Genomic DNA, 26,825 nt, shown 5'->3' on the forward strand with positions numbered 1-26,825 from the left:
TGTACTATTGGTTTAGAGTCTGATGCCCTAAAGGGCCGAGAGTTGTATAACAAAATCCCTGCAAGAGATAAATTTGCGCAACCGTATCCCAAAAGAAACCAATCAAAAGCAAACAAAAAACCTTTGTCAAACCCTTTCTTCAAATTGTTCAACTGTCTACATAGGGCCAAGATAGTAAGTTCAGAGCATCAATTTCTAGAGAATAATCATTTTAGTGCTACATCTGGAAAGGAGCTCTCGAATGCCTTTTTATAGATTTTACTCTTGGATAGAAGGGGTGTCAAAGGATGCAAGGATGTCTATATTAGACAGAGAGAGATAATTTAAAATTTTGAATTGTCTTGAATCCCAAGAAATGAAGTCGTTGGCACTTGGGGATCAAGTTCTCATATTTTGACTTGGAATAAAGCCCTTTAGAGCTTGTAATTTAATTATTGAAACCCCTCATGAAACATTTTAACATAATATTGATGAAACACCTTGCTTCATTGATTTAATAAAGAGTTGGCCAATGGGAGAGTGCCACAGCACCATCCTTTGGGGTTTTTACCCACAAATTGGGGTCCTAAATGTCAAACTGGAATATCTCTCAAATTGTGAATAACTATGTGACGTGCCACATGCCACCGGAAACAAATCGACGAGGAGCACTTGGGGATCAAGTTCTAATATTTTGACTTGGAATAAAGCCCTTTAGAGCTTGTAATTTAATTATTCAAACCCTTTATGAAACATTTTAACATAATATTGATGAAACACCTTGCTTCCTTGATTTAATAAAGGGTTGGCCAATGGGAGAGTGCCACATCACCATCCTTTGGGGTTTTACCCACAAATTGGGGTCCTAAATGTCAAACTGGAATATCTCTCAAACTGTGAATAATTACGTGACATGCCACATGCCACCGGAAACAAATCGATGAGGAGAATCCATCAAGGATGATCCTCACACCAAAAACCATAAATTGGCATGTCATATTAGACGACAAAAGTTGGGGCATCTCTTGGTGCTGCTTGGGTTGACATCAATGACAACCACCTATCAACACAAATCTTGGTTAGATAGGTGTCTATTTCAAAACCTGGTTCTTGTTTATGGTTTTAAATTGAACATTGACCCCACGCAGTTATGGATAGCACGAGAATACATCAATGTGCTACTTTTCTTTTGATTTTCTAGTTCATAATGCTGGAGGCCCAATTTACGTTTCACAAAAATAAAATACGATTGAATATGAACTCCTTGAGATGATGACAATCATTTCTCAAAACCCTATTTTTTACTATCTAAGTGATAAAAAAACACAAATCCTCTAGTACCAATGTCTAGGATATCCTCATTGAAACCTTGCTTGTAAACTTGCAGAGAAATTTAAGAGTTTAAGTTAAGAATAAATGGGCAAGGATGAGTGTTGGAGCGTCAATCTAGTGGGATACAACAACTTTGTTTGCTACAGGTGGTTTGGGCATGCATGTGGTGGCCAAGTTTGACAATAGCACCAAAGTTTAGAGATATTTTAGCTTTTCCATACAATCCAATGATCTAATCATCTTCACAACCATGTGTTGTTTCTCCTCAATAGAAAATACAAAGCTAGAAATTGAACTAAGTATGGTTTGCCTCAACCTCAATCCAATTGCTTCCAATTCTAAGACCTTTTCACAACACTTCAACCAGAGGGAATGTCAGAAAGAAGGTTCACAATGTTGGCAACATCCTCACAACCATTAGAAATGGTGTCACAAATTGGGAGATTTTAAGTATTCTCCTCATATACGAGGCTAAGATGGTTTTTAAAAGTCTAGACTAATCCTCATAAATCTTTAGCCATTGAGTTCAAATCTCAAGATTTTGCAAAATGGTAGTTGAGAGTATAACACCCAAGGGTTTGTCAAAGCTGATTAGGGTTTCCTCTATGCTCTGATAAAAAATGTGTTAAAATTCGCAACTAGGGCCAAACTCCATGTGGGTCATCTTATTTATGGCAGCTGATATTTTCTTGGATCCCTCTCATCGAGAGGTGTAGGATTGATCTAAAGATCATCTGATTCCGATAAGTATTCATGGAGTTATGAATTTATTTGTGTTATAAGACAATTCGTCAAGGTCGGCTAGCAACTAAATAAACCCCACATGTGCTCAACGTTTTAGTATAAAAGGAGATGACTTGATAGTCATTTCTACACACACTTCTATCTTGATTTGTCTCCACTTGTCTTGGCCACAATCAAGAAGAAGAAATACGTTGCCCTAATCTAGAGGACGTAGTCATGAAGAGAAGCCCTGACGATATCAAGAAGAAGCCCTAACCTATACGCTGGTCTCTATGCAAGTCTAGAAGGAGGCCTACAACACTAGATGCAGATGGAAGGCAGCCATAACACAAACCTAAAAGGCTGCTCTAAAGGCTAATCAAATCCAGCCCTAAATGATGGTTTAATTCAGCCCTAACCACAGTTAATCAAGAGAGTCTTAGCCACATCATGAAGGGTCAAAGGGACAATATGCAGGTTGCCCTAGACAGCGTGAAGGGCTATGTGGACAACAAAGTCTTAGCCGTCGTATAAAGGGTCAAACGGACAGTGTGGAGGCTACCCTAGACTACATGAAGGGATGTATGGACAACAACTTCTCAAGGGTGATAAGCCACACTCTTTTCAAGGACTGTTGCTGAGTTTAGAGGTGGTTGTTAGGGTACTATTGATGCCCTAACCAGAGTTGTAGAACTACAACAGTGCACCAACATTCAAGTATAAGCATGAGGATAATTTGATGATGAGATTGTTGTTAGAAGAATCAGTGTAAGCATGTACAACTTGGCCAGCATGGCTAGACAACATGGCAAACCTAGCAAGCTGTGATGGGACAACAGTTGTGACATGGCATTGAAGGTACATGGTGCTGCAAACTCATTGGACAACACAATGATGGGGCAGCAGCATGTTGGGACAACACAATGATTAGGACAACTATGACATTGTGCAGCAGTGGCACAATAGGACATCAGCAATAACAAGTACATGGTGGTTGTACATAGTGGTATGGTACATGGGAAAACTGTATTTAGTGCAGCAAGTTCATGGTGCTGTAATAGTATGGTACATGGGATAACAACAACAACAAGGTACAACAAGCATAGTGTTGCAAACACATTGGGACAACAGTATTGTAGTTGGTGTAGCAAGTACACAAATTAGCAATGGTGCAGCAAGTACATGGGTGATAGCATGGTGCAACAATGGCACAAGGTATAACAGTGCTAAACACTAGGACAACAATGCAACATAAGGTGCAATAGTATGATGTGCACGACATGGTCATAAGGTCCAACATTGTGATGATGGGCGCATCATGGTGCTTCACGGTGAGGTGCAGCATGATGAAGAGATGCAGCACAATGATAGGTGGAGTCACCTTGGAGAATCAGTTGAAGCAACATGTCTTCAACTGATCTCATATATCATCTTCTTAGAGATGATCTATGCTCTTATCTAGATAAGTCAAAGTGTTGACTTTTGTTGTAAATGTACTATCCCTCTCTCTCTACGCTGAACTATTGAAGAACATATAAGAAGAATTGATCAAGGGTTTCCCCACATTAGGGTTTTTCCTTGGCTAGTGCCACATCTTGTGTCCTCTTGTCTTGGCTTGTCTTCTGTGATTTACGTTTATGTTCTATCTGCAATTTACTATAATGCTGATGTGTTTGCTAATCTGGAAAAGATATTGAGTTAACTATGAAAATTGAAATAAATTGCTCTAACCATAGAACATACCTAAAATTAACATGGTATTAGAGCTGAGGTGAAGACAATGCCCAAGCAAGAGTGAAAGAGCAATCACTGAAGAGAGTTGGGAAAGGAAAAAAAGATTGATGGATTCCTCATCCCTCTTCAAATTCACCAAGGTTAAGCAGAGAATATATCAGAATGGTACAACAGAAGTTTTTGATGGCCTACCTAAAGATCACTTCAATGGGAAGTCCAGACCTAAGGGTGGAAGGAAAGGCAGATGCCTTGGTTGTAATAAGTTCAACGATTATGTGAAGGAGTGTCCGAGGTAGGGACACATCACTTGATGATGATAACAATTATTCCAGGGACACCTTCAATGATAAAAGGAATGACAGGTAATGCAGGTCATCAAGGAAATGACCAACTCTTCATAGAAAGCAAGGAACCCCAGGTACGAAGAATCAAATGTTGTTTCTGATAAGATAAAGAAGCGTTATCTTGTATTGGCCCTCTCCTTCAGATTCTGTGGGAATCTAGCTTATTGGTTGTAGTGCTTCAAGGCACTTCATTGGATAGAAAGGTGATCTCTCTAATTTGGTAGAGATGGAAACAATTGTGGGATTATACTTGGAGTCGATGCCACCTATCTTGGAAAGGGTGTAGGGAATGTTACCCCTCAATTGAATGAGGGTAACTCGATTCATTTACAAAGATGTCTTTTGTGTACCTGATCGCAAGAAGAACCTGGTGTCCATTTCAGCTATGGAAGTCAAGGGTTTCAGGGTGGCATTCATAGATGGAAAGGTACATGTTTGAAAATAAAATTTTCAAAGATGCTTTTACTCATGGGTTTAGGGTTGGCAATTTGTATTAAGTTGCAGGAAGTCCATTGGGGACCATGTTAGTTGACACATAGCACCGGAGGTCTATGAGTCAGATGGTGACAGGAATGCTTGAATTCAAAAGAGCATGAAGCTACATGTCTGATATGTACTGAAAGAAAATCTTAGAAGGGGACCATTCCCCTCAAGTAGCAAGTCCACAGGTTTGGAACAATCCGAGGGGTTTGAGATTCATGATCGGGAATCTTACGTGTGTAGGTGGAAGAAAGCCCTCTATGGCTTGAAGCAAATCACCCCCGGCTTAGTATGAGAGGATTGATAACTATTTGAGGAAGTTGAGATTCATTAGGAGTGAAGCTGATGTGGATGATAGACCTCTCATACCAACACCTTCTGAGGACAACCTATTTCTGACAGGTGCAGACCCTCTCATTTGCACAAGTAAGAGGGAGTTGGATTTTGGATGTGGAATGGTAAACTACAAGCCCGTGACTAGCTCGAGGATCTTAACTTTCAAAAGCTATATGGGAGTGATGTCGGACCAGATTTGGGAAATGCCGCTGAGTTTCTTATACAAATTCGCGTTGACATTCTTGGTGAACTTCCATCCAGACATATGATTTCTAGTTAGTATGATGAGCTCATATATGGTTCAGCGTCATTGGATTGGTGCCAAGATTCTTCTGAGATATCTTCGAGGCATAATCTCTCATAGATTGAGATACACTGCCAGAAATATGAAGCTGCATGATTATTCGAATACTGATTGGGTAGGCAATGTGGAGGATCGCAAGAGCACTTCCGAGTTTTGGTTCTCTATGGGTTCTATTCGATGTCCTGGATGAGCAGGAAGCAGAAGTCGGTTGCTATAAGCACCGCCGAGACCGAATACATAGCTATGAATATGATGTCGTGTGTAGCTGCTTGGTTGTGGAAGCTCTTCAACGAGCTATTTGTACACATGATGAATACCACTGTGATCCTCTGTGACAATCAGGGGGGATTCAATTGTTGAGGAATCTTGTATTCTATGATTGCTCTAGCAGATAGACTTCAAATACTACCTTATTTGGGATCTGGTACGTCTGTGAGCGAGGAGGCTCCATTGCATTGAGACTGATGTACAGGTCGCAGACATTTTGTCAAAGCTATGGGGAAAGGTCAAATTTGTCACTTTCCCGAACGACTTTGAGTCTCGTAGAGAACTTCTTATAAGGGTTTTGCATGTTGCATGCATTGAGCTATGGGAGCTCCAGGGGGCTTGGGGTACTTATTGGAGCAACATGCGACCATAGGGCGACTCAACCTCCCCTAATGGTGCGCAGTGTACAGGGTGAATGGCTCAGCCTTCTCTTGTGATACCCCGAGGCGACTTAGGGATAGGATGAATGGTTCTCCTGTTGAGGCATCCTACCCATGCATTCTGGGACTCATGGGAAATACCTCTCATCTGGCCAATGAGAAGGGAAATGGGGTTAGGGAGCATAGTAGTACTATCGATGGACACATCATGTTGATTTGGGGTAGCATCGGATGTGCTCTAGCCACAAAATTTGGTGGAGAGGTTGGGGCACATGAGATCTCCAATACCCAGAAAAGGTTTGGGAAGATTATAAACAGATCAGGAGATATTAAAATAATTAATATTTTTAACGGAGTCCCTAAGTCTAAACTTAGAGAAAATAAAATATTAATGTGTATTAATATGAATCTGTGCTAGAATGGTCTAAAAGACATGGATCAAGCCAGATCTAATCTTAGCTGTTGATTAGGTACTTAATCTCTGCCGTTGAGATGTCAACAGGAAAAGTATAAGAGGAGGCTTGAGGGTCACTTGGAGGAGACACCAGAGTCATCAGTCATTCTATTCTCTAGAGCGGGGTTTGCTAAGAGAGATGGAATCAGTGACCGGAGAGCATTTGAGGGGCATTGAGTACAGAGAGACAGAGAGGCAGAGATAGTGTCGAGAAAGCAGCAGAGCAACCAAAGAGAGTGACGCTGGAGTAGCTAGTGCTCACGCAGGGTCACGCAGAGGCAGCTAATTGCTGCGCAAAGCACCAGAGGGGCCAGCGTAGTTGACGCAGAGGGTCAGAGAGCCGACGCAGGGCCGACGCTGGGCTAGGAGAGGCTGATGCGGTCCACATTGGGCAGACGCTGGGGTTTCTGGGGCAGAGTGGTGCTGAGTAGCTAACGGAAGTATTATCGGGGGTTTTAGCTAGTAGATTTGTTAGAAACGGAGAGGTATTACTGCTAAGGAAATTCTCTGTTGGGTAGGCCAGTTTCGGCACCCAGATTATACTTTGATATTGCTTAATAAGAAAACCCTCAGATAGTTGCATCGGTTTTCCCACATTGGGTTTTTTCAGGGACATTAGTCCAAAAATAATGGTGTCATACGTGTGTTTGTTTCTGTGTCGTTTTAGTTGATGATCTATAATATGTTGAGCATGCACTTTTCCGGGGACATTAGTCCAAAAATAATGGTGTCATACGTGTGTTTGTTTCTGTGTCGTTTTAGTTGATGATCTATAATATGTTGAGCATGCACTAGTGTTTATTTTCAGTATTTACATTGTAAATAACTTGTTAAGGAAAATAACAAGTAGGTAGGAATAAATCAGATAAAGTGCATGGAGGGTTTCTAACTAAGTAAACTTAGAAACTTCAACATGGTATTAGAGGGTGATTGCAGAGCACGGGAGGACTAAAAGACATCAGTTGAGCAGAGCAATAGCAACAGAAAACAGCTACCCTGAGGTGACAGAAGTTGTTTCTAGCGACGCAAAAGCCAAGGAGTGTAACACAGAGCCATCCAGGGCCATGCAGAGGAAGCCGGGAGCTGCGCAGAGCCTCAGAGAGGCCAATGTTGATGACGCAGAGGGCCAAAGGGCTGACGAAGGGCATCCCAGGGCTGACGTAGACCCATCCAGGGTGATGCAGGGCTAACGTGAAGCAGAGAGGGGTTGACGCAATCCACAGTTAGGCAGTTGCTGGGGTCTAGAAGGCTGCAGGAATATTGCAGAGTGAGCTGGTGAGGTAGTGTAGTCAGAACAATACCTGATAAAGCAGGGCCAAAGGAGTTGTTACCGAGTGTTTCTAGCCGAGGAACCCAGATCAGCGTTGCAGTTGCATAAGACGATCAGTGTAGGGGGCATCTCGACAAGCAGCAGAATGATTTCTAGGAGGGAAATCAGGACTCAGAGGGAGTCCAGAAGAGAACTTCCGGACGGGAAGTAGAGACTCAGAGGAGTTGAATAGAGAACTTCCAGGAGGAAAGTAGAGGAGCATCATGGCACTACACGGGGTAAGAGACTAGGATAGACTGGACGGAGCATTGAACTTCGCAGTCTGGAAGGTCAGAATCTTATCCGTGCTTGACAGGAATCGTGTCAAAAACTTTGCCTTGAAGGTAATAGCTGTCCCAGTCGACCCTAGTGATAATGACAAGTACGAGGAGGCGATGGCGAGGGTCAAGAGCATTATCTTTGATGGGGTCAAGGATCATGTAGTACCACATATAGCTGAGAAGGAAACGACATTTGAGATGTGGGAGGCTCTCAAGAAGCTGTACTAGCATACTTTTGTGCAAAGAAGAACGCTGCTTGAGAATCAGATGAGGTCGTATTAGATGAAGAAGGGACAATCGATTGACACCTTCCTCGGAGGACTGAATGAGATCCGAGAACAGTTGACTGCTATAGGGGCGACACTGGATTAGGAGCTAATGGTGAGGACAACCCTGAATGTTTTCTCAGAAGACTGGGAAGTATTTGTCCAAAGTATATTGGGCAGAGGGACACTTCCACCGTGGGACGAGATGTGGGCAGTTCTTCGCCAGGAAGAGATCAGACGGCAGTCGAAGACAGGTAGCAGCAACAAGGGGATCAAAGTCAAGTAGGAAGAGGAAGATGTGGCCCTAGCATCTGAGGGAAAGTAGGAGAAGCGGAAGAAGAAACATTATTCCAAGATCAAGTGCTTCCACTGTGGGGAGCTAGGTCAATATGCGACCTAGTGTCCAAGGAAGAAAAGTAAGGGAGAGTCTTCCGAGACTAAGGCAATGCCAACACGAGCAGAGAAGGAAGTTGTTGGGTCCCTATAATACTAGTGATTACCCCATTACTATTGTAGTTATACCCCTTATTTATATTGTTGTGCCCCTATTACTCCCATATTGTTATTTCTGTGCCCCATAGAATCCCTCTATTATTATTTTTGTGGCTTTATATTATTATTGTTAGGTCGGCTGGATTATATTGTGACTCCTTAGACTCCTATATATAGAAAGGAGGTTTTGTCATTTGTATCATCCAAGAATTGTTCATTTATGTAATGTAAAGGAGGTTGCCCCCTCGAAGAGGCTGAATTCTAAGGCGTTGATCTATCTTTTCTATCTTTTCTTGAGCTGGTTTCATAACAAGGAGTCTAAGATTCAACTTGGAAGTCAAATTCCAGAGCCAAAAGCAGGGGTGTCATACAGGAGGGCCATAGGATCGAAGTTCTGTACAGAAGGAGATAAGAGGAGGAGGTGACATAGACCCCAAAGAGTGTGAGACATACATACATAGGTTGACATAGAGGTTGCAGATAGGTAGCGTGGGGCCAACCAACCAGAGCCTAGATCAGATTTGGATTGCCAATGACAGTGTGAGATTCCAAGAAGCATTGACTAATCTGGGAAAAGTTCTATGTTGGGTCCCTATAATACTAGTGATTACCCCATTACTATTGTAGTTATACCCCTTATTAATATTGTTGTGCCCCTATTGCCCCCATATTGTTATTACTGTGCCCCATAGAATCCCTCTATTGTTATTTTTGTGGCTTTATATTATTATTGTTAGGTCGGCTGGATTATATTGTGACTCCTTAGACTCCTATATATAGAAAGGAGGTTTTGTCATTTGTATCATCAAGAATTGTTCATTTATGTAATGTAAAGGAGGTTGCCCCCTCGAAGAGGCTGAATTCTAAGGCGTTGATCTATCTTTTCTATCTTTTCTTGAGCTGGTTTCATAACATTTGGTATCAGAGCTTTGGATTCTAGGGTTTCGCTGCTCCAAACAGGTCATCGTGGCATTTTCGCTATAACTTTTTTTCTGTGACGTTTCAGAAGTCGCAAAAAAAAACCCATTTGAGAAGAAATCGCGCTGAACCTTGGGTCCGAATTTCAGAGCTTTTCGTGCGATATTTGCGGAGATATGATCTGAGGAAGTTGGTCTTTTTGCAGACTCCTGAATTACATTCAAAACAGGTGACCTGGGGAAAATCGTCATAACTTTCTCTCTGGGGATCGGATTGAAATTTCGTAAGAAGGTACAAAAAGAGGACGGACTGTAGTTTCTTGTATGCGTGTTTCAGATCCAAAGGTTGAAACAGTGACTCGTGGCACGTCGTACAAGTTCGCTCTACTGAACTAGTCTAAAAGCAAGTCACTGTGGGAGATTTCACATAACTCTTCCTTGGAGAATCCAATTTGGGTCAGACTTGTGGCATTGGAAAGAGGACGCAGAAGGCTACTACAGGTCGCAATTTCAGAACTAGATGATCCAAAATTACAGAGATACATCAGATTCAATATCAGGCTTCTATAAAGTGAAAAAAGGTGTGTAGTTTTTTTTTAAATTTTTGTGTAAGCTTGGTTTAACGGAATTCAAAGGGCATAGTAAAGCATTATTATCGGTAACTGATGCCCCGAGGAAAGAAAATGCAAACACCTAGTAAGGAACCTGAAAGCTCTAGCATGACTCATGAAGAAGAGGAAGAAATGCTACATGATATATCAAAATTACAAGAACAAGTGCAACAAATGTCACGCTCACAAAAGCTAACAGAAGCTAAGATAAATGGCATGGAATCTAAGATAAATGATGTGGAATCTAAGATAAAGGGCATGGAAGCTAAGATGGATGATTCGAAGACAGATTTGAAGAGAGACATGGCAGATTTGAAGACAGACATGGCAGATTTGAAGACAGATTTGAAGACAGACATGGCAGATTTGAAGACAGATTTGACAAATTTTCTACAAGAAATACTTACTAATGGTGAAAAGGTTGTAAAGGAAACTCATGATGAGAACAAAAGAAATGTTAATCATGATTCCATAGACTCTAATGTTGGATCGAAGACCCACCATATTCCAAAAATCGATATGAGGAAGTTTGATGGCAAGGATCCCGCCACATGGATATTACAGATGGAGCAATTTTTCGATCTCAATAATGTGCAAAACACACAAAAGGTACGTATGGCAACTGTATATTTGGAACCAAATCAGTTTGTATGGTATCAATGGCTTTGCTCTCGTAAACAATTTATCACTTGGGCAATTTTTACGGAAGAATTGATAGCACATTATGAAGATACAAAAAGCAACACTTTTTTTAGCCAATTGATAAGTCTCAAACAAAAGGGTTCAATAATGGAGCACATTGAGGAGTTCCAAAAATTGAACATAAGGGTAAAAGATATTCCAGAGGAGCATAGGATTGATGTGTTCATAGGGTCTTTAAAGGATAATATCCAACATGATGTTCGCCTTTGGGAACCTGATTCATTAGAGAAGGCATTCAGGTTAGCAAGAAAAATGGAAAGCAAAATTATGGCAACCAGGAAGCATACCACTCACAACTATAAAGACGGAAGTGTTGTTGCCCCTAGTCTTCCACAACCTATAAGGTTGACACCACAACAATTGGAAGAAGAAAAGGAGCAAGAAAGGTCAAAAGAAGAAGATATACTCCAGGAACAAAGCCTAGATGAAGAACAAATAAATCCGACCATATCTTGTAATGCATTGGCGGGAATTACCACTCCTCAAACCATCAAGATAGAAGGACAAATCAAGAAGAAAAAGGTAATAGTGTTGATTGATTCAGGAAGCACCCACAATTTTATTCATTGTAGGGTAGCAAAAGAATTGAATTGCTTCCTATATCCAGCACCAGAGTGTCAAGTGATGATTGCAAATGGAGGAACAATAAATTGCTCTGGAAAGTGCCATAATATCAAGCTATCCATGGGAGAATATGTATTGACTAGCCCAATGCTTTCCATTCCAATGGGAGGTGCTGATGTTGTACTAGGAGTCCAATGGCTACAATCCTTGGGTACAATAGCTTTTAATTTTCAAGAACTTTTCATCAAATTTTCTACGGAAGGAAAGGAAGTTGAATTAAGGGGTATTGCAGGGAAACCAGGAAAGATAATCAGCTCTAATGGTATGACAAAGCTTCTAAAAAAGGAGCAAAGAGGTGTAATTGCACAATTATGTTCGCTAGATGTTTCCACATTGGAATCATCTATTTCTCCAGATCTCCAAAAAGTCCTGGACAATCATTCCAAGGTATTTGAGACTCCCAAAGGTCTCCCACCTATGCGTGATCATGATCATGCTATTCATCTGATTCCAGGAAGTGTTCCTCCAAACATCAGGCCGTACAGATATCCCTATGTCCAAAAAAGTGAAATTGAACGTATGGTTGCAGAAATGCTAGAGGCTGGTATAATTCAACCGAGTCAAAGTTCTTTCTCTACTCCAGTAGTATTGGTGCACAAGAAGGATGGATCATGGCGCATGTGTCCGGATTATAGGGAGCTCAACAAGCTCACTATTAAAGATAAGTTCCCCATTCCTGTCATTGATGAATTACTGGATGAATTGCATGGATCAATTTACTTCACCAAGTTGGATCTTCGTTCGGGATATCATCAAATCAGAATGAAGATTGAAGACATTCCGAAAACGGCATTTAGAACTCATGAGGGTCATTATGAATTTTTGGTCATGCCTTTTGGCCTTACCAATGCACCTTCAACATTTCAAGGTTTGATGAATTCAATTTTCAAACCATTCCTTAGAAAATTTGTGTTAGTATTTTTTGATGATATACTAATCTACAACAAGTCTTGGAAGGATCATGTTGAACATGTTGACAGGGTGCTACAACTATTGGAGGAGAAACAATTATATGCAAAAAGATCCAAATGTTTCTTTGGAGTCCAGGAGGTGGAATATTTGGGTCATATTGTATCTCATGAAGGAGTTAAGGTAGACCCTAGCAAAATTAAAGCCATTAAGGAATGGAAAATCCCCACATCCATAAAGCATCTGCGAGGATTTCTTGGGTTGACAGGGTATTATCGCAAGTTTGTTAAGAATTATGGGAGAATAGCAGCACCTCTAACAACATTATTGAAGAAAGATGCATTTTCATGGACTCCGGAAGCAACAAAGGCCTTTGAACATCTTAAAGAGGCAATGTGCCAAGCACCGGTCTTAGCTACACCGGACTTCACAAAAACCTTTATTGTGGAATGTGATGCTTCAGGAAATGGAATTGGTGCTGTTCTAATGCAAGATGAAAGACCCATTGCTTTTGAAAGTCGTCCAATCAAGGGAAAGTTTTTAAGCAAAGCTATTTATGAGAAGGAAATGTTGGCAATACTCCATGCACTTAAGAAATGGCGACCCTACCTAATGGGAAGACACTTCAAGGTAAAAACGGATCATGATAGCCTTAAATACTTTTTAGAACAAAGATTATCCTCTGAAGAGCAACAAAAGTGGGTCACAAAGATGTTGGGTTATGACTTTGAAATCATCTACAAAAAAGGGAAGCAAAATGTGGTGGCAGATGCACTCTCAAGAAAGGATGAGGATGTGGAAGCATTGTTGTGCGCCATTTCTATTATCCAACCAGATTGGATAAACGAAGCAAGGGAGGAATGGAAGAATGACGAAGAAGTGTGGGCACTTATTCGAAAGCTACAACAAGATTCCAGTACTTTGATACATTTAGAAAATGATTCGTTATGGTACAAAGATCGCTTATACCTCTGTAAGAATTCCCAGCTAAAACAAAAGATTCTTATGGAATTGCACACTTCTCCCTTAGGAGGGCACTCAGGATTTTTAAAAACTTACCACAGGGTTAAGAAGGAATTTTTTTGGGATGGCCTTAAATCAGATATTCAAAAGTTTGTGGCGGAATGTTTGGTTTGCCAACAAAATAAAGTTGAAACAATTAAGACACCGGGTCTATTACAACCTTTATCCATTCCAAGCCAACGTTGGGAGGAGGTTTCAATGGATTTTATCACAGGTTTACCCAAGTCTGAGGGAAAGAGTGTCATCATGGTGGTAGTTGACAGACTTACCAAGTATGCACACTTTTGTGCATTATCACATCCATTTAAAGCCAGTACAGTTTCTACTGCATTTATGGAAACAATTCAAAAGCTACATGGAAACCCAAAGATTATTGTAAGTGACAGAGATCCCATTTTCACTGGAAATTTTTGGACAGAATTATTTTCTTGTCTTGGTACTCAGTTAGCTCATAGCTCATCTTATCATCCTCAATCTGATGGGAAAACTGAGATAGTAAACAAATGTTTGGAAGGATATCTTCGTTGCTTTGTATCTGATAAACAGACACAATGGGTCAAATGGTTGCCTCTGGCTGAATGGTGGTATAACACTTCCTTCCATACAACAACAAAAATGACCCCATTTATGGCACTTTATGGGTATCAACCACCATCCATCACATCATATTTAAGAGAAAATTCTAAGGTTCAGGCAGTGGAACATCACATCGAACATCAACAACAAGTCCTCCAACTCTTAAAGGATAACCTCGTGTTGGCACAAAATAGAATGAAACAACAGGCAGATCAACATCGCAGTGAAAGAAGTTTTGATGTAGGTGATTGGGTATTCCTACGGCTACAACCATATAAGCAAATGTCCCTAAAGCAAGCTAAGAAGGATAATAAATTATCACCAAAGTATTATGGTCCGTACAAGGTGTTGCAAAAGATTGGTACTATGGCATACAAATTGGAGCTTCCTGCAGCTTCTCGATTGCACCCAGTTTTCCATGTTTCATGTTTAAAGAAGGTTATAGGCGACAAGCTCCCAGTTCAAACAATATTGCCAGAACTTGACGAGGAAGGAAAAATTATATTGGAACCGGAAGCAGTCACAGAAACAAGAACTCGACAGCTACGAAATCGATCAATTTCAGAGTATCTTATCAAGTGGAAGAACTTATCCGCTGAAGATTCCACATGGGAGGATGAGAATTTTATGCAGAAGTATCCAGAACTACTCAAGCGTTGAGGACAACACTTTTTTGAAGGAGAGGGGCATGTTGGGTCCCTATAATACTAGTGATTACCCCATTACTATTGTAGTTATACCCCTTATTTATATTGTTGTGCCCCTATTACCCCCATATTGTTATTTCTGTGCCCCATAGAATCCCTCTATTATTATTTTTGTGGCTTTATATTATTATTGTTAGGTCAGCTGGATTATATTGTGACTCCTTAGACTCCTATATATAGAACGGAGGTTTTGTCATTTGTATTATTCAAGAATTGTTCATTTATGTAATGTAAAGGAGGTTGCCCCCTCGAAGAGGCTGAATTCTAAGGCGTTGATCTATCTTTTCTATCTTTTCTTGAGCTGGTTTCATAACAGAAGTTTTGACAGACGATGACTATGCCATGAGTGCACACGCACCACTTGAGCGGAAGTGGGGAGACATCGAATTGTAGTTAGGCGGACTACAGGCGATAAGGGGTAGGATCCTTGAGGTAGCCAGCCTATTGGATTAGACCTTGCTACGGGAGCCCCGAGGAGGAGTAGTAGGACTGGTTGATGTGGGTAGAGACAGATGCGGATAGAGGAGCAGAGAGAGCTACAATGCAGGAGTCTAGAGATAGCGCAGAGCTAGCAGGCTGCAACAGTTCGAGAGGCACAGGAGTGTTGCACCAGTGCAGGAAGGCACAAAGAGGTGTGCAATGGTGCGAGATGCAGGGAGTTGTTGCAGCAGCGCAGAGGTCAGAGAGGGAGCACTTGTTAGCGACAGAGGGAGCTTCAGCTGGGAGATCAGTTTCTTACTTCTTAGTAACTAAGTTGCAGTGCAACAGTGGGCAACACGATGCAGCATGATGAGAGGAGATGCAATGTAGATGCAGTGCTGGGAGGAAGGACTAGCAGTAGCACAGATGCAGAGGGAGCTGTCGTTCAGATGCAGTAGTGGAAGAACCCTCAAAATCAAAATGGGGGTTGGTAGCCATCATTTTTTGTATATTCCTCTTCCTCCCAATTTCAACCTCTAACTCTTTTTGCCTAGCCTTATCTTTTTTAAACTTCTCAAAGCTGGCTAACAAATCCTTCGTAATCTCCCCAATTTTGCGTGAGGTACATGGAGTAATTTGGCCTCTAATCCCCGCCAAGTGTTGTTTCAGCCTATTAATGCCCCTAGGACCTTCCTTAATTCTCCTATGGCAAAATTTGCAATGCATTTGACTATCAACCATTTCAACATATGCCCAAGCAACATCTTTCACTCTAGGTGCCATTTTTTGACATGGAAATGAAAGCAAACAATTTGAAAATGAAAACAAAAAAAAACATTGATTCAATGTTCATTTTTTTCACAAAAAACACTCTTTAGGATTTCTACATTTGCATATAAAATTTAATACGCAAAAACAGATTTCTACAAGTGAAAAAAAATACCTCCAGGCACAAACTACCTCCTCAAGCTTGCTCCAAGAAACCAACTCCTCAATGCTGCTCCAAATGGCTGCCCAAGAAGCTCCTCAGTCCAGCTACAATGCTTGCCCAAGACTCCTCACTGCTGCTCCTGAACAACTCCTCACAAACTCTCATTGAAATTCTCACTCAAATATATGAGATGGCTATGAGGAAATGAGAGGGGTTGGGTGAGTTAAATAGGGTTTAGGAGAGGGGAATGGACCCCAAAGACCAACTAAACAAAAACTAAAGTGCTTTGGAGTCCCCCACACTAAACAATTAAAAAAAAATTGTTGGTTTTTTGGTTGTTGGGCCGCTGTACGTAACCTGGCCGGGTTAATACGGACTTGGTCTAGCCGGCCGAGTAGTTAGACAACTCGGCCAGCTCGGTATTAACCCGGCTGACCGAACCATTTCCTAGGCCGGGTCGATTTTTGGAGGCTTGTCTCGGACCAACTCGGCCGAGTTGGTTCCGAGCTGGCCGTTTTTAAAAACAATGGCTATGACTGTGTCAGGATGATGTTTCCTGATACTGAAGAAGCACTGGAACATTTACAGGATAAGATCATCACACTTGAGATCGAACATGACTTCATAAGTCTTAGTCATGGCCATAATTTCCAAAACTTGAAGCTTCTTTCCCAATGTAGGACCCTTGGAGTTATCCAAGTCTCGCAAGATTTCTACCATCAGCTCGAAGAGTCTCCTCATAACATCATTATTTAATATTGTAAGGAACTATAGGAGTGGTCAACATCATGATGCTAGTAAGACAAGTGGCAACTGGAAGTGTGACCCCTTCACAAGGGTACTCCAGGAGCTTAGGTTGTATTAAAGCTAGCATGGCGGGTTTCAAAGTTGACATCAACTTCTTCCCCTCTGACTAGTTTACTTTAGAAAGGAGTGCATCAAGTTTGAAAAGGATTTTCACCATGATTTTGTGTCTTATTTCTTGCCCCTTCTGCACATCCTTTGGTTGTTCTCTCTGAAGAATGGCATCGACCCCTCTCGAGAAAGGTTTGCTATTTGTTTTGCCTCTGTCTGCTCTGAAGTGGTACTGCTGCTAGAAGGTTTGAAGTTTTGTTGACCAAGCTTCTTGAGGATGCCATTGTAAAATTCCGATACATACCAACTTAGGAATTCATTGAGTTTTCTGAGTGTGTTTGAGGTTGTTTTGGAGAGAATTTGTTTCCATATCAATTTATTAAGTGCACAACATTACCCAACAGACTTTGAAAATAACTTGCACTACTTCATATTAGACTCAGAAATTGACATATCGCTGATGTTTGACAATATGGAAATAGCACCAACATAAACAGTATTTTCCTCAATTTGAAATATGAACAAATAGTGAGCAGATGAGAGCAATTAGAACCTGGTAGTTGAAGAGTTTTGGAAGCAAATGAGTTGACAATGGCTCTGTCTAGTAATGCGGTGCCAAACGTACTTGACCTTTGATCATGCGTAATTGGTCAACTTCTGAGGGCAATGCTCCAAATTTTATTTGGCTTACGTTAGCGGATGCGATCTTCAGGTGACCATCACATTCAATTTGACATCCGCTGTGATTAATCTGTGCACTAATGGATTCCAATGCGCTGGAGCTTGCTACAGGGTAATGATTCCAATGGAATGGAGCTTGCCACATATTGCTTGGAATAACGTACCCCTTTTGTTCGCTCAAGCAATCATAACAACACCAAGTTCCATGTTCTTCTAATCTCTGAATCCATCTTGTTTGCTTTAGGTCCAATCACATTCTACTATGCATATACATTATACACATGATCGATGCCCTAGCTTTCCAAAACTGAGACGCAATGCCAAGTCGTGCTCTAGGATTGTGGCTATATAAAAAAAATTCATTGCCGAATAATTTTAAACTTAACTCAGCGCCTACGCACAGGTAACTTAGTTGCTTGTCAACTGATTAATACAAGAATGTTGTTCCTGGTTCTCAAGGTGTATCGGGTCACAAAAATTAGTGTACTCAGCGCTTGACGAAGTGAGGAATCGATCCCCACAACTCAATTAATAGATAATGCAACCATGACTTTGTCCTCGGATCTGCACGCTTTAATCCTTGTGTTGACAATCGATATCAATTCTATAGTCGCGCTCTTTGTTGCACTTCTATCACAATCCAATATCTTGTTGCATTGTCAACATACTCTGTCTCAGATCACGTGCTTCTCCCAAATCGCACCATTCTTGGACATTGAATCCTTGTCATAGGCATTATGCAGGAGATGTACACACACTCTTGACGCCTTGCTTAGACAAGAATCGATCAGTTTGAATTCCCACAGGAGCGTACTCTCCGCTAAAATTTGCGGCTCCAATTGTGGCCATTTGGCATTTGGTTTGACCAGCAGAGACTTTCGATGGCGGCATGTCAACAATTATTTTCGACCCCTCTCAAATTCCTTGATGGCTCCATTCAAATTTCCTTGTAATGAACTTTGACCTGCTGACTCAGAGCTACTAATGTGAGAATTCAGCTCCGAATCACAATAATGTGCCACAAATTGCTCACTGTCTTTTATGGCTCCTTTCCATGCAGTTAGCAACGATGCTTCAACTCTTGACCAGTACCAGCCACCACGACGTATTTCTTCTCGTCAAATGGTCCTGCATCCAACTGACTACTTCAGTGGGGACCGGGTGATCCACGTGAGTAGCTTGGTGTCAACATGGCATTCTCGTTCCTCTTATAGCTATGTCAGTGCTTTGGTCCGCCATTCTCCTTACGACCAATTTGAGCACACTATAAGTAGATTCATCCCAGCGACCTTAGCCTCAGAGAATGTAGGTTTCTTTGCGCAAATCGTTGTTCGAGTTCAAATATTCACCCGAAGAGCGGATTAATACGCTTGGCACATAATCTCCTTACAACCGTTAAGAATCATCTGATTATCCCCTATATGTCTTTGGCAATTCACGCACAACCAATCGACCTATATCTTTAATAAATTCGTCCTCCGCACAAGATCTGGCTAAATAATAAGGGATGTAGCTATTAAAGAGAACTCTGTCTTGTTGAGCAAATAATTCTGTCCTCAATGCACCACATGATGATACAACTTGATCTTCTAATGATGGTGCGATCCAACAATTATTACTAGCAAACCCTCAGGATGGCAAGAACACCAGTTCTAATGCCACTGTAATGTGCCAAATGGTATATTTTGTTAATTTTTGCCGAAATCTATCTTAACCAAAATTTTTCTCCATAAAAATTACCATTTACTTAACAAAAGATTGCCATGTAAAATATAACAAATAGGATGCATGCAATTCAATAATACAATGAGAGAAATCCCAACTTTTATTATAATAAGAAACTTAGGTTTACATGTTGATACAACAAAATAGTTGAGAGGAAAAATGTCCTCAAGAATCTGCTCCAATACTTTGCTGGCCCTTTGAATCTGAACTGAAATGTCACTACAAAGCTCTCCTGTGAATTCAGAATGAATTCACCAAGGGGAGATGGGTGCTCGCCCAATCTCATTGAATCACCCAAGGGTTTCCGTCCTTGGGCTACGAATGAATTAGGGAACCGGGTCCTCAACCTCTCATACAAGAAGTAATATCAAATCCGAGAGATCCTCCAATGGCCTCCTCCTCCTCTTTTATAGATTTGATGGACTCCTTTTTTATTATTATTTTAATCATGGAGCACTTTTCCCTCTTTAAAATATTATTTTTAATGCGGGAAAAGGGTAAATTGGCCACCATGTCTCCTCAGGTTGCTAAAACTCACGTCTAACCATCCCATCCTGTAGATATTCTTGTTCCGGTTTCAATGAGCTATTACACTACGGTGTTTTGTCAAGTATTCCTCCCGAATGCTATCTTAAGCGTAATTAATTGAGTCAAGTCCAATAATAACTATGTTTTTTGAAAGATGTCGGAATGTATCGGAACAAAAGACAAACTGTGCGAATGATGGTATATACCAATCAAATGCCATTAAACCTCATAGAAACTCCTCAAAACCCCTCCAAAAGGCCCTAGGCCCATTGATGACACCAACTTGCACCTGTGACTTGTCTGCCTCCAACTCTGAAAGTTCATCCTAACCATGTCATAAGGGACACTAGAAAAATAAACATTACAAAGAGATTTCGATTTTCTGAAATTAGATAGACATAGATGCCCTAAAATCCTCCCTTTGTTGCCTTTAGTATTCCAACCCTTTAACGTCCCCTGGTGGTCCCCACTCTCCACTAATTCAACCTCCTTCCTTAGTGGTTCAAATGGCCTTCTTGGTGGCCCCCACATTCCACTATCATTTCAATTTTCCCTTTTTCTTAATGTGCATGGCCTTCCTTGCCTCCAAAATAAAAGTGGGGTCTACTCACCCACTTTTCCCAAGTTATCCAAGTCACCAAAATTCACCTCTAATGTCAAAATTGCAAAAATGGATTATTGTTAGCAAAATTTATTTAGTTGGGGATATCACATTTTTCAATGGTAGTTTATGTATACATGTGAAATGATTGACAAGTTATGTGTGCTTGATTTGGCAGTGGATGCAATTGATGTGAGTTATAAATTACAAGTTCCTAGGACAAATGACTATATGTTGCACTCTTGACTAGTTATTTGTGGCGTATTTGTGCCTTGATTACATGTTGGTTATGCTACAATAAGTGACAAACTTTGTTGTTTCTGTTTTGATGTTTTTTCTTTTCTCACTTTAAGGCGATGGCAATGGTTGCCCTCCTTGGGATCTCCTGAATGGATTGGGGCATGTCTTGCAATTGAGTAAAGGTATCCCTTGATATATATCCCCACAGATTTGTTCAGCCCGTTTGAGCAAATTTGTGACAAGGATGTCTCCTGTTGACCGCTACGTGTCAACCACCCATAGCAGTACACCCCCTTTTCTTCGCAAAAGGGATAGCGCTTGATCGACGTGTCCGTGCCATTTGACAGTCATCGTCGACTTGATCATGTTATGTTGTAAACCCAGTTTGCATGTGTAAATTGTAAATAATCTGAGCAGATCTTAGTCATGTATGTAAATTGCCTAGGTGGACCTAATTTTCTAGTGATAATCTACGTTCCGGAAGGTTTTTTGTCTCACCGATCCATGATTGGCAGAGTTTTCCTTCAACCTAACCCCAAAGCTAGAATGAATTTTGTCATTAGAATCTTAGGGGAATCCTAGTGCGTTGATCTGCTAGATTATATTTGGTTGCAGAACTGGGTGGTCTATGAGGGTCTATGTCAAATGGGTTTTCCTCCTTGAGATGTAAAATTGTAAAAGTCATGATGTAAAGTGTCTTGAGGGTTAGAAAATGTTTTAATCCCCTTATAGGTCCTAAGTCCTAAGTCCTAGGTCCTAGGTGATTTTTCCGAAGGCTAAGTTCGAGGATCCAAAAATAAAAATATAAAAAATTTAAGATATAAATAATAAAAAAATAAAATTAAAAAAATAACTAAAAAATAAATAATAATAATAATAATAATAAATTTAAAAAAAATAAAAAAATAGAGTAAAATAAAATTTATAAAATAAATTAAAAAATAAATAAGAATTTATAAAATAAAATAATAAAATAATAATAAGTCAAATTTTTGAGTAAATAAATGCAGAATTTTAATTGTTTAATATATTAAAATGCATTCGAAAATTCGATGGATGAGATTAAAGAAATCTTGATCTTCATCGACGACCGGGATTAGTTTGACATGGATCACTTGAACTAGCTGTTGGGAAATTTTCCTTTAAATAGGGTGCTAGGGGTCATTTGAAAGGAAATTGGATCTAAGAGTCTAGTGCTAAAGAAAGCTCTCTTGTAGTCATTTTTTGTGCAATAAAGAAAGACTTTGGGGTTAAGAATCTTGCTGGTGTTACTCTTCTGGGAATGCTGTAAGATCTTTTATTTTTCTGCATAATTTTATTTTCAGTCATCGATAATAGCTAAATGAAGATTGATTCAGACACAGGTATCCTGTCTGATCTCTAGGGTTTGAATGATAGTTTAGATTCTGAAATATAATGGCAGGTATCTCCATTTGATCTGGATTCCACTATCGTTTTTCCCTCTATGTTAATGGTTGATTTTAAGTTGTGCAGGAAATCTTAGTTTTGAGTTTATCGGGCATTAGGGGAAGTTCTCGGCTGAACCAGCCAACTCCCGGATTGTGTTTTCTGAAGAGCCCAGCTAGTTTTAATCTTGGGCTTATCATTTGAATTTTTTTTTATGAATGCATGCAGGGTTTTCTGAAGCATATCACATTAAACTTAAAATTCTGAAAATACTTCTGTGGCATATTGACGAATCTGGCTATTTAAGAGCCTCTAAGCTGTAATCACTGTAATTATTTAGCTGATTTAGGGTTTTCAGTTTTGTTTCCTACACATTATTTTTGGGTTTTCTGTTTTTTCCATTGTAGGTTGCAGGTACAGGCTTTGAGAAATTTTCAGGGTTTCCATCAGGCAATTTGGAGCAGGAAAGATTTAAAATTTTGATCAGGTTTCTGGACTACGGGTTTGCAAACTGCGTTTTCATTTTTCACTGCTGCCTGGGGTTTTACTGTTGCAGAAAAATTTTGAAATTTTTTTAAGGGATCACAGTTTTTTTCCGCTGCCATACCTCTGCCATTTCCCTCTTTCCATGCATCCTCAGCCACCACACAGACAACTGCTCATCCACGCAGCTACTCTTCTCTGCTTGCCGTCGAAAGTCTCTCCTCACGCTGGCCATTACCCTCCATTCTAGCTCTGCGTTCCTTTTCACCTGCAATAAACCCTCAATCTTCAGCACTTTGCGTTGCCATCTCCTCTTAGTCCCTACGCATTTCCCTCTGGCATCCTCAACTGTTCCTCATTGCTGTTCCTCCACTTTCCAACTTGCAAAAATCTTCTACGCTGCCTCCTTTCCAAATCTCTCCAAGCTACTGCAGTCAATCCACTGCCCTTCCATTGTCACGCTGCCTTCTCCACGCTGTCGACAAGCATTGAATCCCTACCTCTCATCGTTGCCATTCAACTTAAAAAAAAAAAAAAATTGCGGCCTTATTCCTCCACGCAGCTCTTCCCTTGCCATTCCGTCCAGCTCTGTCAAGCCTGCAGCAAACCTGCAGCCAGCTCCCACGCTGCCTATCAGCTCCTCACTCCACGCAGCTCCTTCACCTGCAAGCCTTTGCTGTCTCCTTACCTGCGTACATTCCTCCTTCCATCGACTTTTCTTCAGCGGCAGACCTGTATACGCAGCAAATAAAATTTTAAGAGTTTCAATTTATTGTGGGCTGCATTTTATGATTTAGTTTTAAGTGTTTTTTTTGTTCAATTCTTTTTTTTTTTTAATTTTCTTTAAGGTTTAGATTTAGAATCATATCTTAGTCATGTTTTGATTTTATTTCAATTTAGTTTTTTTGTAAAGGAATTTTAATTTTTGGTTTATAGTTAGATTTAATTTAGTTGTATTTGATTTTATTTTTATTCCAGTTTCAAATTTAGAATTTTATATTCATAAGAAAAAAGAAAAAAAAAGTTTTAAAAATAAAAAGGGTTTTGATTGGTTCTATTTTAGCTTAACTTTTAATGTTTTTAATTTTTCAGTTTCGTTTAGGACTTTAGTTTCTTTTTTAGAATTATATATATATATATATATATATATATAAATTTTAGTTTTGTTTTCTTTAAAAAAATAAATAAATCAATCAATTCATAAATTAAATTAGATTCTGAGTCTAGTTTTAGATTTTTGTTTTAGTTTAGATACGTTTCCCTTTTAGTCATGTTTCAAAAAATAAAAATTTTAAATTTTTGTTTCAAAAAATAAAAATTTTAATTTTTTGTTTCACATAAAAGTTTAAGTTTTAGATTTTAATTTAGATTTGATTTTATTTTTTCTATAGTTTAGTTTAGTTTTATTTTTTTTATATATCAAAAATCAAATAAAAAATAAAAAAATTCATAAAAGATAAAAAGTTCCTTCTTTTTTTTTTTGTTAGACTTTAGTTAGGATTTTAGTTTTGTTTAAATTTTAGATTTAAAATTTTATTAAAAAAAATACAAAAAATTATTTTATGGTTTTAGATCAGATTTTAATTTAGGATTTCAATTTTGTTCTATTTTGATTTTTTAGCTTAGAATCATAAAAAAATATTTAAAAATTAAAATATTTTGAGAAGGCTTAACAAAAAATTAAAAATTTCATTTTTGGCGACTTTTGCAGTATTTATGTTCCATTTCTCTATAGCTAAATGCACTTAAATGTTTAGTTAAAGTTAGCTATGTGAAAGTGGTAACTGATCAACATTTAAATTTTATGATCATTTAAAGCATTTAATTTTTCTTGAAGTTTAATTGCTGGATCATCGTTAAAGCATTGTGAATTTACTGGATATCTTGCATTGCTTGGGTTTGATGATAAATGATTGTTTTACAAAGTTCATATCTTCTGCAACATCTAATAAATAATCATTTAATCATTAACTCCATAAGACACTGATCCATTAACTTAATAAAATCAGTTAATTGCTTGTTTCCCCCCGTGTTTCTCAACCCAACTGGTCCACAGTTGGTCATCCATTGTCCCATAGGGTCTACCCCCCTTAGCCGCGGGAGACAGGCTTAAACAGAGAGATCGGGGATCAGGGTGACAGCCCCCGGTCTGAGCGTTGTCGTGACAATCTGTGTGACAACATCTCCATTTTGCAATACCTAGCTTGAGGGTACCCTTACCTATGTTACAGAAATTATGTGTCTTCTCTCCTCTCTTTTCATTTTTATCATAAATTATTTGAATTCTATATTAGCAACATGAAAATTACTTATTTTAGTGCGACAGTTGTGGCTGGATAGTATCTTTGTGTAAATGTTCCATTGCCCATTTGTGACTATTATCATGATGACTTTATAACTATTTTAACTCATTTTTTCTTTTCTTTTTAACTTCACAGGATGATCTCATGTTTGAAATGCTACTGCAACTTTTGAATATACCTGTACCTTTGCAACTAGTGTGAGTATAAAACATGCTTGATTTTACTATAGAGTCAGATTTTAAATTGCATATGTTACATATCCTCAATGCTTTTTCAGTCTAAGCGGTGGAGACGACATCTTTGATAAAAAAACATGCATGGAGGCTTGCATAGAAGCATTGGAACCACATCTCCTTTTGTATGAACTTTTAGCAGGGGTTAGTTTCATTCTTGCAAGATTTTTAAAGGTCCCCTATATTCCAGGTTCACTGTTTGCATGTTTCCTTGAAATAATTCATTAAATTTTTTAACATAATTTATGTTGTTGCATTTTACACTTAGAATTATGTATTTGCTGGTTGATGATAATTATGTAATAGTATTGTGTGAAAAATTCTAATATTTTTAATTCAATTTCATTGTATCAAATTAAATGAATCTTTGTTTTGTTGAAATCAAACATGCACAAGGTTTTGAACATGAAAATTAATTGTAATATTGCATAAGTTGTTGGAAGTGTGGTTCCGTAGTAGGAAGGCAATGACATAGATCATTCACGTGGGGCAGTTTGTTGTGCTAAAAAATTGACGTATGATAATAATTTTCATTGGAAAAGCGGGAAACATATTTTCATTCATCATTGTTTACTATGGCCTTAAAACTTCCATATACATACTGTTGTTGAAGTTTCTAAGTTTACTTAGTTAGAAACCTTCCATGCACTTTATTTGATTTAAATTTTATTCCTACCTAGTTATTTTCCTTAACAAGTTATTTACAATGTAAACACTGAAAATAAACACTAGTGCATGCTCAACATATTACAGATCAACAACTAAAAGGAACAGAAACAAACACACCATATGTCGCCATTATTTTTGGACTAATGTCCCTGGAAAAACCTAATGTGGGAAAACCAGTGCAGCTATCTGAGGGTTTTCTTATTAAGCACTCTAAGAGTACAATCTGGGTGCCAAAACTAGCCTACCCAATATTTCCTTTACAGTAATACCTCTCTATTTTTGACAAATCTTTTCGCTGAAACCTTGGATAGTCCTTCCAGCAGCTACTCAACACAAATCTGCCCTAGAAACCCTAACGTCGGCCTCTCTCTGGACTGCGTCAGCCCCTCTATTGTTCATGCTGGCCCTGCGTCACCCCGGATTGGTTTGCGTCAGCCCTGGGAGGCCTTGCGTCAGCCCTCTAGCCCTCTGCGTCAACAACGCTGGCCTCTTTGAGGTTTTGCGCAACTCCCGGCTACCTTTGCGTGGCCCTGCGTGAGCCCTGGCTAGCTCTGCGTCACTCTCCTTAGCTACTGCGCTGCTCTCTCGGCACTATCTCTGCCTCTCTATCTCTCTGTACTCAAATGCCCCTCAGTTGCATCTCCAGATCACTAATTCTATCTCTCTTAGCAAACCCCGCTCTAGAGAATAGAATGACTGATCACTTTGGTGTGCTCTCCAAGTGACCCTCAAGCCTCCTGTTATACTTTTCCTGTTGACATATCAACGGCCAAGATTAAGTCCCTAATCAACGACTAAGATTAGATCTGGCTTGATCCATGTCTTTTGGACCATTCTAACACAGATTCATATTAATACACATTAATATTTTATTTTCCCTAAGTTTAGACTTAGGGACTCTGTTAAAAATATTAATTATTTTAATATCGCTTAATCTGTTTAGAATCTGCCCATACCCTTTCTAGGTATTGGAGATCTCATGTGCCCTAACCTCTCCAC

At 39.5% G+C, this 26,825-nt stretch overlaps 1 protein-coding gene across 5 annotated transcripts in view; it reads left to right on the top strand.

The window, feature by feature from the left end:
• The window catches only part of LOC149261612 (golgin), a 484,201-nt gene that overhangs the window by 245,028 nt on the left and 212,348 nt on the right, over positions 1–26,825 (top strand). For 4 of the 5 annotated variants that reach the window (XM_089422473.1, XM_089422467.1, XM_089422469.1 and 1 more), the window contains 2 exons: positions 25,060–25,121; positions 25,202–25,301. The exons of the other annotated variant lie outside the window; for it this stretch is intronic. In XM_089422473.1, coding sequence (XP_089278599.1) covers positions 25,060–25,121; positions 25,202–25,301 — 162 coding nt within the window. The remainder of the gene's footprint in view (positions 1–25,059; positions 25,122–25,201; positions 25,302–26,825) is intronic. 5 annotated transcript variants of the gene reach the window in all.

Source organism: Pinus tabuliformis, chromosome 6 (genome assembly GCF_031772625.1).
Source record: "Pinus tabuliformis cultivar Carrire ecotype Pingquan chromosome 6, CPIR1, whole genome shotgun sequence".
Taxonomy (NCBI): domain Eukaryota; kingdom Viridiplantae; phylum Streptophyta; class Pinopsida; order Pinales; family Pinaceae; genus Pinus; species Pinus tabuliformis.